This window comes from Oncorhynchus gorbuscha, linkage group LG14 (assembly GCF_021184085.1).
Source record: "Oncorhynchus gorbuscha isolate QuinsamMale2020 ecotype Even-year linkage group LG14, OgorEven_v1.0, whole genome shotgun sequence".
NCBI classification, from domain to species: Eukaryota; Metazoa; Chordata; class Actinopteri; order Salmoniformes; family Salmonidae; genus Oncorhynchus; species Oncorhynchus gorbuscha.
In genome coordinates this window covers 74,205,053-74,218,838 of record NC_060186.1, presented here as the reverse complement: position 1 = coordinate 74,218,838, position 13,786 = coordinate 74,205,053, and the positions used below count along the sequence as shown (strand labels likewise).

The 13,786-nt window shown below is 49.5% G+C and overlaps 1 protein-coding gene across 4 annotated transcripts in view; it reads right to left on the bottom strand.

The window, feature by feature from the left end:
• Positions 1-13,786, bottom strand: part of LOC123995394 (coiled-coil domain-containing protein 85C-A-like) — a 115,011-nt gene that overhangs the window by 20,389 nt on the left and 80,836 nt on the right. For all 4 annotated transcript variants that reach the window (XM_046298967.1, XM_046298968.1, XM_046298969.1 and 1 more), the window contains exon 2: positions 4,971-5,053. In XM_046298967.1, the coding sequence (XP_046154923.1) occupies positions 4,971-5,053 (83 nt within the window). The remainder of the gene's footprint in view (positions 1-4,970; positions 5,054-13,786) is intronic.

Genomic DNA, 13,786 nt, shown 5'->3' with positions numbered 1-13,786 from the left:
ATTGGTTGAAAAGGTTTTAGGATCCATTACCTATTGGTTCAAAAGGTTTTAGGATCCATTACCTATTGGTTCAAAAGGTTTTAGGATCCATTACCTATTGGTTGAAAAGGTTTTAGGATCCATTACCTATTGGTTCAAAAGGTTTTAGGATCGATTACCTATTGGTTCAAAAGGTTTTAGGATCCATTACCTATTGGTTCAAAATGTTTTAGGATCGATTACCTATTGGTTCAAAAGGTTTTAGGATCCATTACCTATTGGTTGAAAAGGTTTTAGGATCCATTACCTATTGGTTCAAAAGGTTTTAGGATCCATTACCTATTGGTTCAAAAGGTTTTAGGATCCATTACCTATTGGTTCAAAAGGTTTTAGGATCCATTACCTATTGGTTCAAAAGGTTTTAGGATCCATTACCTATTGGTTGAAAAGGTTTTAGGATCCATTACCTATTGGTTGAAAAGGTTTTAGGATCCATTACCTATTGGTTCAAAAGGTTTTAGGATCCATTACCTATTGGTTGAAAAGGTTTTAGGATCCATTACCTATTGGTTCAAAAGGTTTTAGGATCCATTACCTATTGGTTCAAAAGGTTTTAGGATCCATTACCTATTGGTTCAAAAGGTTTTAGGATCGATTACCTATTGGTTCAAAAGGTTTTAGGATCGATTACCTATTGGTTCAAAAGGTTTTAGGATCCATTACCTATTGGTTCAAAAGGTTTTAGGATCCATTACCTATCGGTTGAAAAGTTTTTAGGATCCATTACCTATTGGTTGAAACACGTAAAGCTGCAATATGTTACTTTTAAGGCGCCCCGACCAAATGCACATAAAACTGTGAGTTAAGATCTCAAGTCCATGAAGCAGTAGATGTGTTCTATACACGCACATTTCTATGCTTCCCGTTCTTAAGTTTAATTTTTTGCATCTTTTTCATTTTCAGTTTCGTACACCAGCTTTGAATAGCTGAAAATGTTATTGAAAATATATTTCACAGCGGTTTAGAAATTAGGCGAAGTCAAACAATTCACCTTTTTGTGATCAGGAAATGGCAGAGCGATTTCTGCATATTGCACCTTTGTCTTGTTCACTAGCCTTGTGTGTGTCTCTCGTCTTGATATAGCTGACATACTGTATACAGGGCATTCTGATAGTATTCCAACCCCTTTACTTTTTCCACATTTTGTTACGTTACAGCCTTATTCTAAAATGTATGAAATAGTTTTTTCCCCCTCATCAATCTACACACAATACTCCACAAGCACAAAAGAAACAACTTTTCTTTGTTGTTGCACATTTACAAAATGTAAAAAATAATAATATCAGATTTACATAACTATTCTGACCCCTTTACTCAGTACTTTGTTGAAGCACCTTGACAGAAATTACATCCTCAAGTCTTCTTGGGTATGATGCAGCAAGCTTGGCACACCAGTATTTGGGGAGTTTCTCCCATTCTTCTCTGGAGATCCTCTCCAGCTCTGTCAGGTTGGATGGAGAGCGTCGCTGCACAGCTATTTTCAGGTCTCTGCAAAGATGTTAGATTGGGTTCTGGCTCTGGCTGGGCCACTCTAGGACATTCATAGACTTGTCCCGAAGCCACTCCTGCATTGTTTTGGCTGTGTGCTTAGGGTCGTTGTCCTGTTGGAAGGTGAACCTTCGCCCCCAATCTGAGGTCTGGAGCAGGTTTACAAGAAGGATCTCTCTGTACTTTGCTCTGTTCATCTTTCCCTCGATCCTGACTAGTCTCCCAGTCCCTGCCGATGGAAAAACATCTCCACAGCATGATGCTGCCACCACCATGATTCACCGTAGGGATGGTGCCAGGTTTCTTCCAGACGTGACACTTGGCATTCAGGACAAAGAGTTCAATCTTGGTTTCATCAGACCAGAGAATCTTGTTTCTCTTGGTCTGAGAGTCTTTATGTCACAATTGGCAAACGGCAAGGGGCTGTCATGCCGGCCTACCGGGGAACAGTGGGTTAACTGCCTTGTTTAGGGGCAAAACAACATATTTTTACCATGTCAGCTCGAGGACTCGATCCAGCAACCTTTCAGTTACTGGCACAATGCTCTAACCACTAGGCTACTTGTCCATTAATGCGGATTTTATTTTGTTTAATCCAGTTTAGAACAAGGCTGTAACGTAACAAAATATGGAAAAAGTCAAGGGGTCTGATTACATTCTGAATGCCCTGTTAGCCAACAGTCCCCCCCCCTCCCTATAGAGCCTTTCTTCCACCCCTATAGAGCCTTTCTTCCCCCCTATAGAGCCTTTCTTCCCCCTATAGCGCCTTTCTTCCCCCCCTATAGCGCCTTTCTTCCCCCCCTATAGAGCCTTTCTTCCCCCCTATAGAGCCTTTCTTCCCCCCTATAGAGCCTTTCTTCCCCCCCTATAGAGCCTTTCTTCCCCCCTATAGAGCCTTTCTTCCTCCCCCTATAGAGCCTTTCTCCCCTCTCCCTATAGAGCCTTTCTCCCCCTTTCCCTATAGAGCCTTTCTCCCCCTCTCCCTATAGAGCCTTTCTTCCCCTCTCCCTATAGAGCCTTTCTCCCCCTCTCCCTATAGAGCCTTTCTTCCCCTCTCCCTATAGAGCCTTTCTTCCCCTCTCCCTATAGAGCCTTTCTTCCCCTCTCCCTATAGAGCCTTTCTTCCCCTCTCCCTATAGAGCATTTCTTCCCCCTCCCTATAGAACCTTTCTCCCCTCTCCCTATAGAGCATTTCTTCCCCTCTCCCTATAGAGCCTTTCTTCCCCTCTCCCTATAGAGCCTTTCTCCCCTCTCCCTATAGAGCCTTTCTCCCCTCTCCCTATAGAGCCTTTCTCCCCTCTCCCTATAGAGCCTTTCTTCCCCTCTCCCTATAGAGCCTTTCTTCCCCTCTCCCTATAGAGCCTTTCTTCCCCCTCCCTATAGAGCCTTTCTCCCCCTCTCCCTATAGAGCCTTTCTTCCTCCCCCTATAGAGCCTTTCTTCCCCCTCCCTATAGAGCCTTTCTCCCCTCTCCCTATAGAGCCTTTCTTCCCCTCTCCCTATAGAGCCTTTCTCCCCTCTCCCTATAGAGCCTCCCCCCTATAGAGCCCTTCTCCCCCTCTCCCTGTAGAGCCTTTCTCCCCCTCTCTCTACAGAGCCTTTTCCCCTCTCCCTATAGAGCCTTTCTTCCCCTCTCCCTATAGAGCCTTTTTCCCCCTCTCCCTATAGAGCCTTTCTCCCCCTCTCCCTATAGAGCCTTTCTCCCCTCTCCCTATAGAGCCTTTCTTCCCCTTTCCCTATAGAGCCTTTCTTCCCCTCTCCCTATAGAGCATTTCTTCCCCCTCCCAAAACCTGAAAGGTAACAGGTCAACTCCTGGTGAACTGGAAGAGCCTCCATCTCCCCATTTACCCTCCTGACAAATTCCATGTCATAGGAAGGTCACGCAGAGAGAAGACAGCAACGCTGTCACTGTCTGCTTCTCAATTGGCCCCCTATTCCCTGTGAGTCCTGGCCCAAAGTAGTGCACTACACAGGGTGCCATTTGGGATGCTGTCACTCTGTCGCAGAGCTCCTCTCCATCTCATCTCTGTTCTAAGCCTTGGGGGCAACATCACATCATGGCTCTGTTCTGTGGCTGGCTGTCTTACAGCTCCGGCATGAATTAAACATGGATAAACACATTCTCCACCCTTCAGTTCAGACGTACGGCTCAGTGCATTGTGAGCGTGTTGTTGTGAGTGGGAGAGACTTCAGCGTGTTGTTGTGAGTGGGAGAGACTACAGTGTGTTGTTGTGAGGGAGAGACTTCAGCGTGTTGTTGTGAGTGGGAGAGACTACAGCGTGTTGTTGTGAGTGGGAGAGACTACAACGTGTTGTTGTGAGTGGGAGAGACTACAGCGTGTTGTGGTGAGTGGGAGAGACTACAGCGTGTTGTGGTGAGTGGGAGAGACTACAGCGTGTTGTTGTGAGGGAGAGACTTCAGCGTGTTGTTGTGAGTGGGAGAGACTACAGCGTGTTGTTGTGAGAGGGAGAGACTACAACGTGTTGATGTGAGAGGGAGAGACTACAGCGTGTTGTGAGAGGGAGAGACTACAGCATGTTGTTGTGAGAGGGTGGGTTGAGGAGAGACTACAGCGTGTTGTTGTGAGAGGGTGGGTTGAGGAGAGACTACAGCGTGTTGTGAGAGGGTGGGTTGAGGAGAGACTACAGCGTGTTGTTGTGAGAGGGTGGGTTGAGGAGAGACTACAGCGTGTTGTTGTGAGAGGGTGGGTTGAGGAGAGACTACAGCGTGTTGTTGTGAGAGGGAGAGACTACAGCGTGTTGTTGTGAGAGGGTGGGTTGAGGAGAGACTACAGCGTGTTGTTGTGAGAGGGAGAGACTACAGCGTGTTGTTGTGAGAGGGTGGGTTGAGGAGAGACTACAGCGTGTTGTTGTGAGAGGGTGGGTTGAGGAGAGACTACAGCGTGTTGTTGTGAGAGGGTGGGTTGAGGAGAGACTACAGCGTTTTGTTGTGAGAGGGTGGGTTGAGGAGAGACTACAGCGTGTTGTTGTGAGAGGGTGGGTTGAGGAGAGACTACAGCGTGTTGTTGTGAGAGGGTGGGTTGAGGAGAGACTACAGCGTGTTGTTGTGAGAGGGTGGGTTGAGGAGAGACTACAGCGTTTTGTTGTGAGAGGGAGAGACTACAGCGTGTTGTTGTGAGAGGGTGGGTTGAGGAGAGACTACAGCGTTTTGTTGTGAGAGGGTGGATTGAGGACAGACCTCAAAATTACAATTTTGTCCTTGTGGGTGCTTATGAATTCAATAATGAAAAGAAAATTATCTTTTAAATCACTAAGGCGTTGTGTGTGTGTGTGTGTGTGTGTGTGTGTGTGTGTGTGTGTGTGTGTGTGTGTGTGTGTGTGTGTGTGTGTGTGTGTGTGTGTGTGTGTGTGTGTGTGTGTGTGTGTGTGTGTGTGTGTGTGTGTGTGTGTGTGTGTGTGTGTGTGTGTGTGTGTGACCATCACCTGAGTTAAAAGCTTGCTGTTGTCGTCTTCCAATATCCTCATCTTGAGCTCCAGCTCTCTGATGTAGTTAGAGGAGGAGGAGTCTAAAAACGAGAGAAAGCAAAGAAAAGAGGAAGATGAGAGAAAATGATGAAGATGAGGAAGAGGAGGATGAGAGAAAAGGGGGATGAGAGGAAAATATGATGATGAGGAGGATGAAGATGGAGGATGAGAGAAGAGGGGGATGAGAGGAAAATATGAAGATGAGGAGGATGAAGATTAGGGGGATGAGAGGAAAAGATGAAGATGAGGAGGATGAAGATGGAGGATGAGAGAAGAGGGGGATGAGAGGAAAAGATGAAGATGAGGAGGATGAAGATTAGGGGGATGAGAGGAAAAGATGAAGATGAGGAGGATGAAGATGGAGGATGAGAGAAGAGGGGGATGAGAGGAAAAGATGAAGATGAGGAGGATGAAGATGGAGCAGGAGAGAAGAAGGGGATGAGAGGAAAATATGAAGATGAGGAGGATGAGAGAAGAGGGATGAGAGGAAAGGATGAAGAGGAGTAGAGATTATCTTTCTTCAATGACTTGGTTGTTTTCCTACAGCCTGACAGATAACGTGTACATTTTCTAAACAAATGACAGTTGAATAATAGTATTATGTGACTCATCTTGCATAACACATCCACTATATTACAGGACCACCTGACTAAATGAGGTGTCTACTGTTACTTGAATCATCAGGTTAAGTTTAGCGACAGCAACACTGTGGACAATCTATGTGTCTCTGTGTGTGTGTATATACAGTGGGGCAAAAAAGTATTTAGTCAGCCACAAATTGTGCAAGTTCTCCCGCTTAAAAAGATGAGAGGCCTGTAATTTTCATCATAGGTACACTTCAACTATGACAGACAAAATGAGAAGAAAAAAAATCAGAAAATCACATTGTAGGATTTTTTATTTATTTATTTGTAAATTATGGTGTAAAATCAGTATTTGGTCAATAACAAAAGTTTATCTCAATACTGTGTTATATACCCTTTGTTGGCAATGACAGAGGTCAAACGTTTTCTGTAATGGACCCAGAGACATGGACCCAGAGACATGGACCCAGAGACATGGACCCAGAGACATGGACCCAGAGACATGGACCCAGAGACATGGACATGGACCCAGAGACAGAGACATGGACCCAGAGACAGAGACATGGACCCAGAGACATGGACCCAGAGACATGGACCCAGAGACATGGACCCAGAGACAGAGACATGGACCCAGAGACATGGACCCAGAGACATGGACCCAGAGACAGAGACATGGACCCAGAGACATGGACCCAGAGACATGGACCCAGAGACATGGACCCAGAGACAGAGACATGGACCCAGAGACAGAGACATGGACCCAGAGACAGAGACATGGACCCAGAGACAGAGACATGGACCCAGAGACAGAGACATGGACCCAGAGACAGAGACATGGACCCAGAGACAGAGACATGGACCCAGAGACATGGACCCAGAGACAGAGACATGGACACAGAGACATGGACACAGAGACAGAGACATGGACACAGAGACATGGACCCAGAGACATGGACCCAGAGACATGGACCCAGAGACAGAGACATGGACCCAGAGACAGAGACATGGACCCAGAGACAGAGACATGGACCCAGAGACATGGACCCAGACACAGAGACATGGACACAGAGACATGGACCCAGAGACATGGACCCAGAGACATGGACCCAGAGACATGGACCCAGAGACATGGACCCAGAGACAGAGACATGGACCCAGAGACAGAGACATGGACCCAGAGACAGAGACATGGACCCAGAGACAGAGACATGGACCCAGAGACAGAGACATGGACCCAGAGACATGGACCCAGAGACAGAGACATGGACACAGAGACATGGACACAGAGACAGAGACATGGACACAGAGACATGGACCCAGAGACATGGACCCAGAGACAGAGACATGGACCCAGAGACAGAGACATGGACCCAGAGACAGAGACATGGACCCAGAGACAGAGACATGGACCCAGAGACATGGACCCAGAGACAGAGACATGGACACAGAGACATGGACACAGAGACATGGACACAGAGACATGGACACAGAGACATGGACCCAGAGACATGGACCCAGAGACATGGACCCAGAGACAGAGAAATGGACCCAGAGGCATGGACCCAGAGACATGGGTGACAGAGTGAACTCAGCAGATTACACACCAGGACCAGCACCAGGATACTCTGCCAGGACCTGGTGCAGGAGATAATGGACCACACTGACACAGTACACTGCCATCAGATTCCCATGGCTCAGTTGGATGGACTAGGACAAAAGAGTCTATAGTGATAAATGACTGACCAGGAGCTAACCAAGACCATTGAGGATTCACAGCTCTCAGAAAGGACCAGACCAAAAATACTATGTCAGAGGTAATAGACAGCTACAGCTCTGCCAAGGGCTCAATAAACCCCACAGCTAGAGAGAGAGAGTCTCTGTCTCTCTCAGAGCAGCATGTAACACTGTACAAACCACACACGGACGACCACTCTCTTTAGCACTCTGCTCTCCTAGGGGACAGGGGCAGGTACATTTGAACTCCCTCCCTCCCTCCCTCGACCTCCATCCCTCCCTCTCCTACCTCGACCTCCATCCCTCCCTCTTTCCCCTCCCTCTGTCTCCTACCCCGACCTCCATCCCTCTGTCTCCTACCTCCACCTCCCCTACCTCCAACACCATCCCCCTACCTCCACCTCCACCCCCTACCTCCACCTCCCCTACCTCCACCTCCATCCCCCCCCTACCTCCACCTCCATCCCCCTACCTCCACCTCCATCCCTCCCTTCCTACCTCCACCTCCATCCCCCCTACCTCCACCTCCATCCCTCCCTTCCTACCTCCACCTCCATCCCTCCCTTCCTACCTCCACCTCCATCCCCCTACATCCACCTCCATCCCTCCCTTCCAACCTCCACCTCCATCCCCCCTACCTCCACCTCCATCCCGCCCTAACTCCACCTCCATCCCCCTACCTCCACCTCCATCCCCCTACCTCCACCTCCATCCCCCTACCTCCACCTCCATCCCCCCTAACGCCACCTCCATCCCCCTAACTCCACCTCCCTCTGTCTCCTACCCCGACCTCCATCCCTCTGTCTCCTACCTCCACCTCCCCTACCTCCAACACCATCCCCCCTACCTCCACCTCCACCCCCCTACCTCCACCTCCACCCCCCTACCTACCTCCACCTCCACCCCCCTACCTCCACCTCCATCCCCCTATCTCCACCTCCATCCCCCTACCTCCACCTCCATCCCTCCCTTCCTACCTCCACCTCCATCCCCCTACCTCCACCTCCATCCCCCTACATCCACCTCCATCCCTCCCTTCCTACCTCCACCTCCATCCCCCTACCTCCACCTCCATCCCCCCTACCTCCACCTCCATCCCCCCCTAACGCCACCTCCATCCCCCCCTAACTCCACCTCCATCCCTCCCTTCCTACCTCCACTTCCATCACCCCCTACCTCCAGGGGAGAGAGAAGGAGAGGAGAGAGAGAAAGAGAGAGGGATAGAGATGGAGGGTGAAGGAGAGAGACAGAGAGAGGGATAGAGATGGAAGGTGAAGGAGAGAGAGAGACAGAGAGGGATAGAGGTGGAAGGTGAAGGAGAGAGAGACAGAGAGGGATAGAGGTGGAAGGTGAAGGAGAGAGACAGAGAGGGATAGAGGTGGAAGGTGAAGGAGAGAGAGACAGAGAGAGGGATAGAGATGGAAGGTGAAGGAGAGAGAGACAGAGAGAGGGATAGAGATGGAGGGTGAAGGAGAGAGAGACAGAGAGAGGGATAGAGAAGGAGAGAGAGACAGAGAGAGGGATAGAGATGGAGGGTGAAGGAGAGAGAGACAGAGAGAGGGATAGAGATGGAGGGTGAAGGAGAGAGAGACAGAGAGAGGGATAGAGATGGAGGGTGAAGGAGAGAGAGACAGAGAGAGGGATAGAGATGGAGGGTGAAGGAGAGAGAGACAGAGAGAGGGATAGAGATGGAGGGTGAAGGAGAGAGAGACAGAGAGAGGGATAGAGATGGAAGGTGAAGGAGAGAGAGAGACAGAGAGGGATAGAGGTGGAAGGTAAAGGAGAGAGAGACAGAGAGGGATAGAGGTGGAAGGTGAAGGAGAGAGACAGAGAGGGATAGAGGTGGAAGGTGAAGGAGAGAGAGACAGAGAGAGGGATAGAGATGGAGGGTGAAGGAGAGAGAGACAGAGAGAGGGATAGAGATGGAGGGTGAAGGAGAGAGAGACAGAGAGAGGGATAGAGATGGAGGGTGAAGGAGAGAGAGACAGAGAGAGGGATAGAGATGGAAGGTGAAGGAGAGAGAGAGACAGAGAGGGATAGAGGTGGAAGGTGAAGGAGAGAGAGACAGAGAGGGATAGAGGTGGAAGGTGAAGGAGAGAGACAGAGAGGGATAGAGATGGAAGGTGAAGGAGAGAGAGACAGAGAGAGGGATAGAGATGGAGGGTGAAGGAGAGAGAGACAGAGAGAGGGATAGAGATGGAGGGTGAAGGAGAGAGAGAGACAGAGGGATAGAGATGGAGGGTGAAGGAGAGAGAGACAGAGAGAGACAGAGGGATAGAGATGGAGGGTGAAGGAGAGAGAGACAGAGAGAGGGATAGAGATGGAGGGTGAAGGAGAGAGAGAGACAGAGGGATAGAGATGGAAGGTGAAGGAGAGAGAGACAGAGAGAGACAGAGGGATAGAGATGGAGGGTGAAGGAGAGAGAGACAGAGAGAGGGATAGAGATGGAGGGTGAAGGAGAGAGAGAGACAGAGGGATAGAGATGGAAGGTGAAGGAGAGAGAGACGGAGAGAGGGATAGAGATGGAAGGTGAAGGAGAGAGAGACAGAGAGAGACAGAGGGATAGAGATGGAGGGTGAAGGAGAGAGAGACAGAGAGAGGGATAGAGATGGAGCGTGAAGGAGAGAGAGACAGAGAGAAGGATAGAGATGGAAGGGGAAGGAGAGAGAGAGACAGAGGGATAGAGATGGAAGGTGAAGGAGAGAGAGACAGAGAGAGGGATAGAGATGGAAGGTGAAGGAGAGAGAGACAGAGAGAGACAGAGGGATAGAGATGGAGGCTGAAGGAGAGAGAGACAGAGAGAGGGATAGAGATGGAGCGTGAAGGAGAGAGAGACAGAGAGAAGGATAGAGATGGAAGGGGAAGGAGAGAGAGACAGAGAGGGATAGAGATGGAGGGTGAAGGAGAGAGAGACAGAGGGATAGAGATGGAAGGTGAAGGAGAGAGAGACAGAGAGAGGGATAGAGACGGAGGGTGAAGGAGAGAGAGACAGAGAGGGATAGAGATGGAAGGTGAAGGAGAGAGAGAGGGGGCAGAGAGAAGGATAGAGATGGAAGGTGAAGGAGAGAGACAGAGAGAAGGATAGAGATGGAGAGAGAAGGATAGAGATGGAAGGAGAGAGAGAGACAGAGAGAGGGATAGAGATGGAGGGTGAAGGAGAGAGAGACAGAGAGAGGGATAGAGATGGAGGGTGAAGGAGAGAGAGACAGAGAGAGGGAGAGAGAAGAGACAGAGAGAGGGATAGAGATGGAGGGTGAAGGAGAGAGAGACAGAGAGGGATAGAGATGGAGGGTGAAGGAGAGAGAGACAGAGAGGGATAGAGATGGAGGGTGAAGGAGAGAGAGACAGAGAGGGATAGAGATGGAGGGTGAAGGAGAGAGAGACAGAGAGAGGGATAGAGATGGAGAGAGAGACAGAGAGAGGGATAGAGACGGAGGGTGAAGGAGAGAGAGACAGAGAGGGATAGAGATGGAGGGTGAAGGAGAGAGACAGAGAGGGATAGAGATGGAGGGTGAAGGAGAGAGAGATAGAGAGAGGGATAGAGATGGAAGGTGAAGGAGAGAGAGAGGGGGCAGAGAGAAGGATAGAGATGGAAGGTGAAGGAGAGAGACAGAGAGAAGGATAGAGATGGAGAGAGAAGGATAGAGATGGAAGGAGAGAGAGAGACAGAGAGAGGGATAGAGATGGAGGGTGAAGGAGAGAGAGACAGAGAGAGGGATAGAGATGGAGGGTGAAGGAGAGAGAGACAGAGAGAGGGAGAGAGAAGAGAGAGAGAGAAGGATAGAGATGGAAGGAGAGAGAGAGACAGAGAGAGAGATGGAGGGCAGAGAGAATAACCCTAACAGGAGGGAAACCTTCCTCTTACCAAGTCCTGTAAGTCCTACATGCTATTTTTACTCCTATGTGCGTTTGTGGAGTGAATGGAGATAAAGTGTGTGTGTGTGTGTGTGTGTGTGTGTGTGTGTGTGTGTGTGTGTGTGTGTGTGTGTGTGTGTGTGTGTGTGTGTGTGTGTGTGTGTGTGTGTGTGTGTGTGTGTGTGTGTGTGTGTGTGTGTGTGTGTGTGTGTGTGTGTGTGTGTGTGTGTGTGTGTGGCAGCATGACGCAGATGGACACATCCGTAAGTCCGTCTTTCTCTCGTGTCGCTTCCCATCGCATCACAACACCATGACAGAACTTCCCCAGCCTTATCTTTCCATCTCTCTATCACTCCCTCCATCTCTCTATCTCTCCCTCCATCTCTCTATCTCTCTATCTCTCCCTCCATCTCTCTCTCTCCCTCCATCTCTCTATCTCTCCCTCTATCTCTCTATCACTCCCTCCATCTCTCTCTCTCCCTCCATCCATCTCTCTATCTCTCCCTCCATCTCTCTATCTATCTCTCCCTCCATCTCTCTATCTCTCTCTATCTATCTCTCCCTCCATCTCTCTCTCTCCCTCCATCTCCCTCCATCTCTCTCTCTCCCTCCATCTCTCTATCTCTCCCTCCATCTCTCTATCTGTCTATCACTCTCTCCATCTCTCTATCTCTCCCTCCATCTCTCTATCACTCCCTCCATCTCTCTATCTCCCTCCATCTCTCTATCTCCCTCCATCTCTCCATCTCTCTATCACTCCCTCCTTCTCTCTATCTCCCTCCATCTCTCCATCTCTCCCTCCATCTCTCTATCACTCCCTCCATCTCTTTATCACTCCCTCCATCTCTCTATCTCTCTATCACTCCCTCCATCTCTCCATCTCTCTATCACTCCCTCCATCTCTCTATCTCTCTATCACTCCCTCCATCTCTCCATCTCTCTATCACTCCCTCCATCTCTCTATCTCTCTATCACTCCCTCCATCTCTCCATCACTCCCTCCATCTCTCTATCACTCCCTCCATCTCTCTATCACTCCCTCCATCTCTTTATCACTCCCTCCATCTCTCTATCACTCCCTCCATCTCTCCATCTCTCTATCACTCCCTCCATCTCTCTATCACTCCCTCCATCTCTCCATCTCTCTATCACTCCCTCCATCTCTCTATCACTCCCTCCATCTCTCTATCCATCTCTCTATCACTCCCTCCATCTCTCTATCACTCCCTCCATCTCTCTATCACTCCCTCCATCTGTCTATCACTCCCTCCAACTCTCTATCACTCCCTCCATCTCTCTATCACTCCCTCCATCTGTCTATCACTCCCTCCATCTCTCTATCACTCCCTCCATCTCTCCATCTCTCCCTCCATCTCTCTATCACTCCCTCCATCTGTCTATCACTCCCTCCATCTCTCTATCCATCTCTCTATCACTCCATCTCTCCCTCCATCTCTCTATCACTCCCTCCATCTGTCTATCACTCCCTCCATCTCTCCCTCCATCTCTCTATCACTCCCCCCATCTCTATCCATCTCTCTATCACTCCCTCCATCTCTCTATCTCTCCCTCCATCTCTCCATCTCTCTATCACTCCCTCCATCTCTCCCTCCATCTCTCCATCTCTCTATCACTCCCTCCATCTCTCTATCTCTCCATCTCTCTATCACTCCCTCCATCTCTCTATCTCTCCCTCCATCTCTCCATCTCTCTATCACTCCCTCCATCTCTCCCTCCATCTCTCTATCACTCCCCCCATCTCTATCCATCTCTCTATCACTCCCTCCATCTCTCTATCTCTCCCTCCATCTCTCCATCTCTCTATCACTCCCTCCATCTCTCCCTCCATCTCTCCATCTCTCTATCACTCCCTCCATCTCTCCATCTCTCCATCACTCCCTCCATATCTCCATCTCTCCTTACATCTCTCTATCACTCCCTCCATCTCTCTATCTCTCCCTCCATCTCTCCATCTCTCTATCACTCCCTCCATCTCTCTATCACTCCCTCCATCTCTCCATCTCTCTATCACTCCCTCCATATCTCCATCTCTCCTTCCATCTCTCTCTCACTCCCTCCATCTCTCTATCACTCCCTCCATCTCTCCATCTCTCTATCACTCCCTCCATCTCTCTATCACTCCCTCCATATCTCCATCTCTCCTTCCATCTCTCTCTCACTCCCTCCATCTCTCTATCACTCCCTCCATATCTCCATCTCTCCTTCCATCTCTCTCTCACTCCCTCCATCTCTCTATCACTCCCTCCATCTCTCTATCACTCCCTCCATCTCTCTATCACTCCCTCCATCTCTCTATCACTCCATCCATCTCTCTATCATTCCAACCATCTCTCCCTCCATCTCTCTATCACCCCCTCCATCTCTCTATCACTCCCTCCATCTTTCTATCACTCCCTCCATCTCTCTATCACTCCATCCATCTCTCTATCACTCCCTCCATCTCTCTATCACTCCCTCCATCTGTCTCTCTCCCTCCATCTCTATCACTCCCTCCATCTCTCTATCACTCCCTCCATCTCTCTATCACTCCCTCCAGCTGTCTATCTCTCCCTCCATCTCTCTATCACTCCCTCCAGCTCTC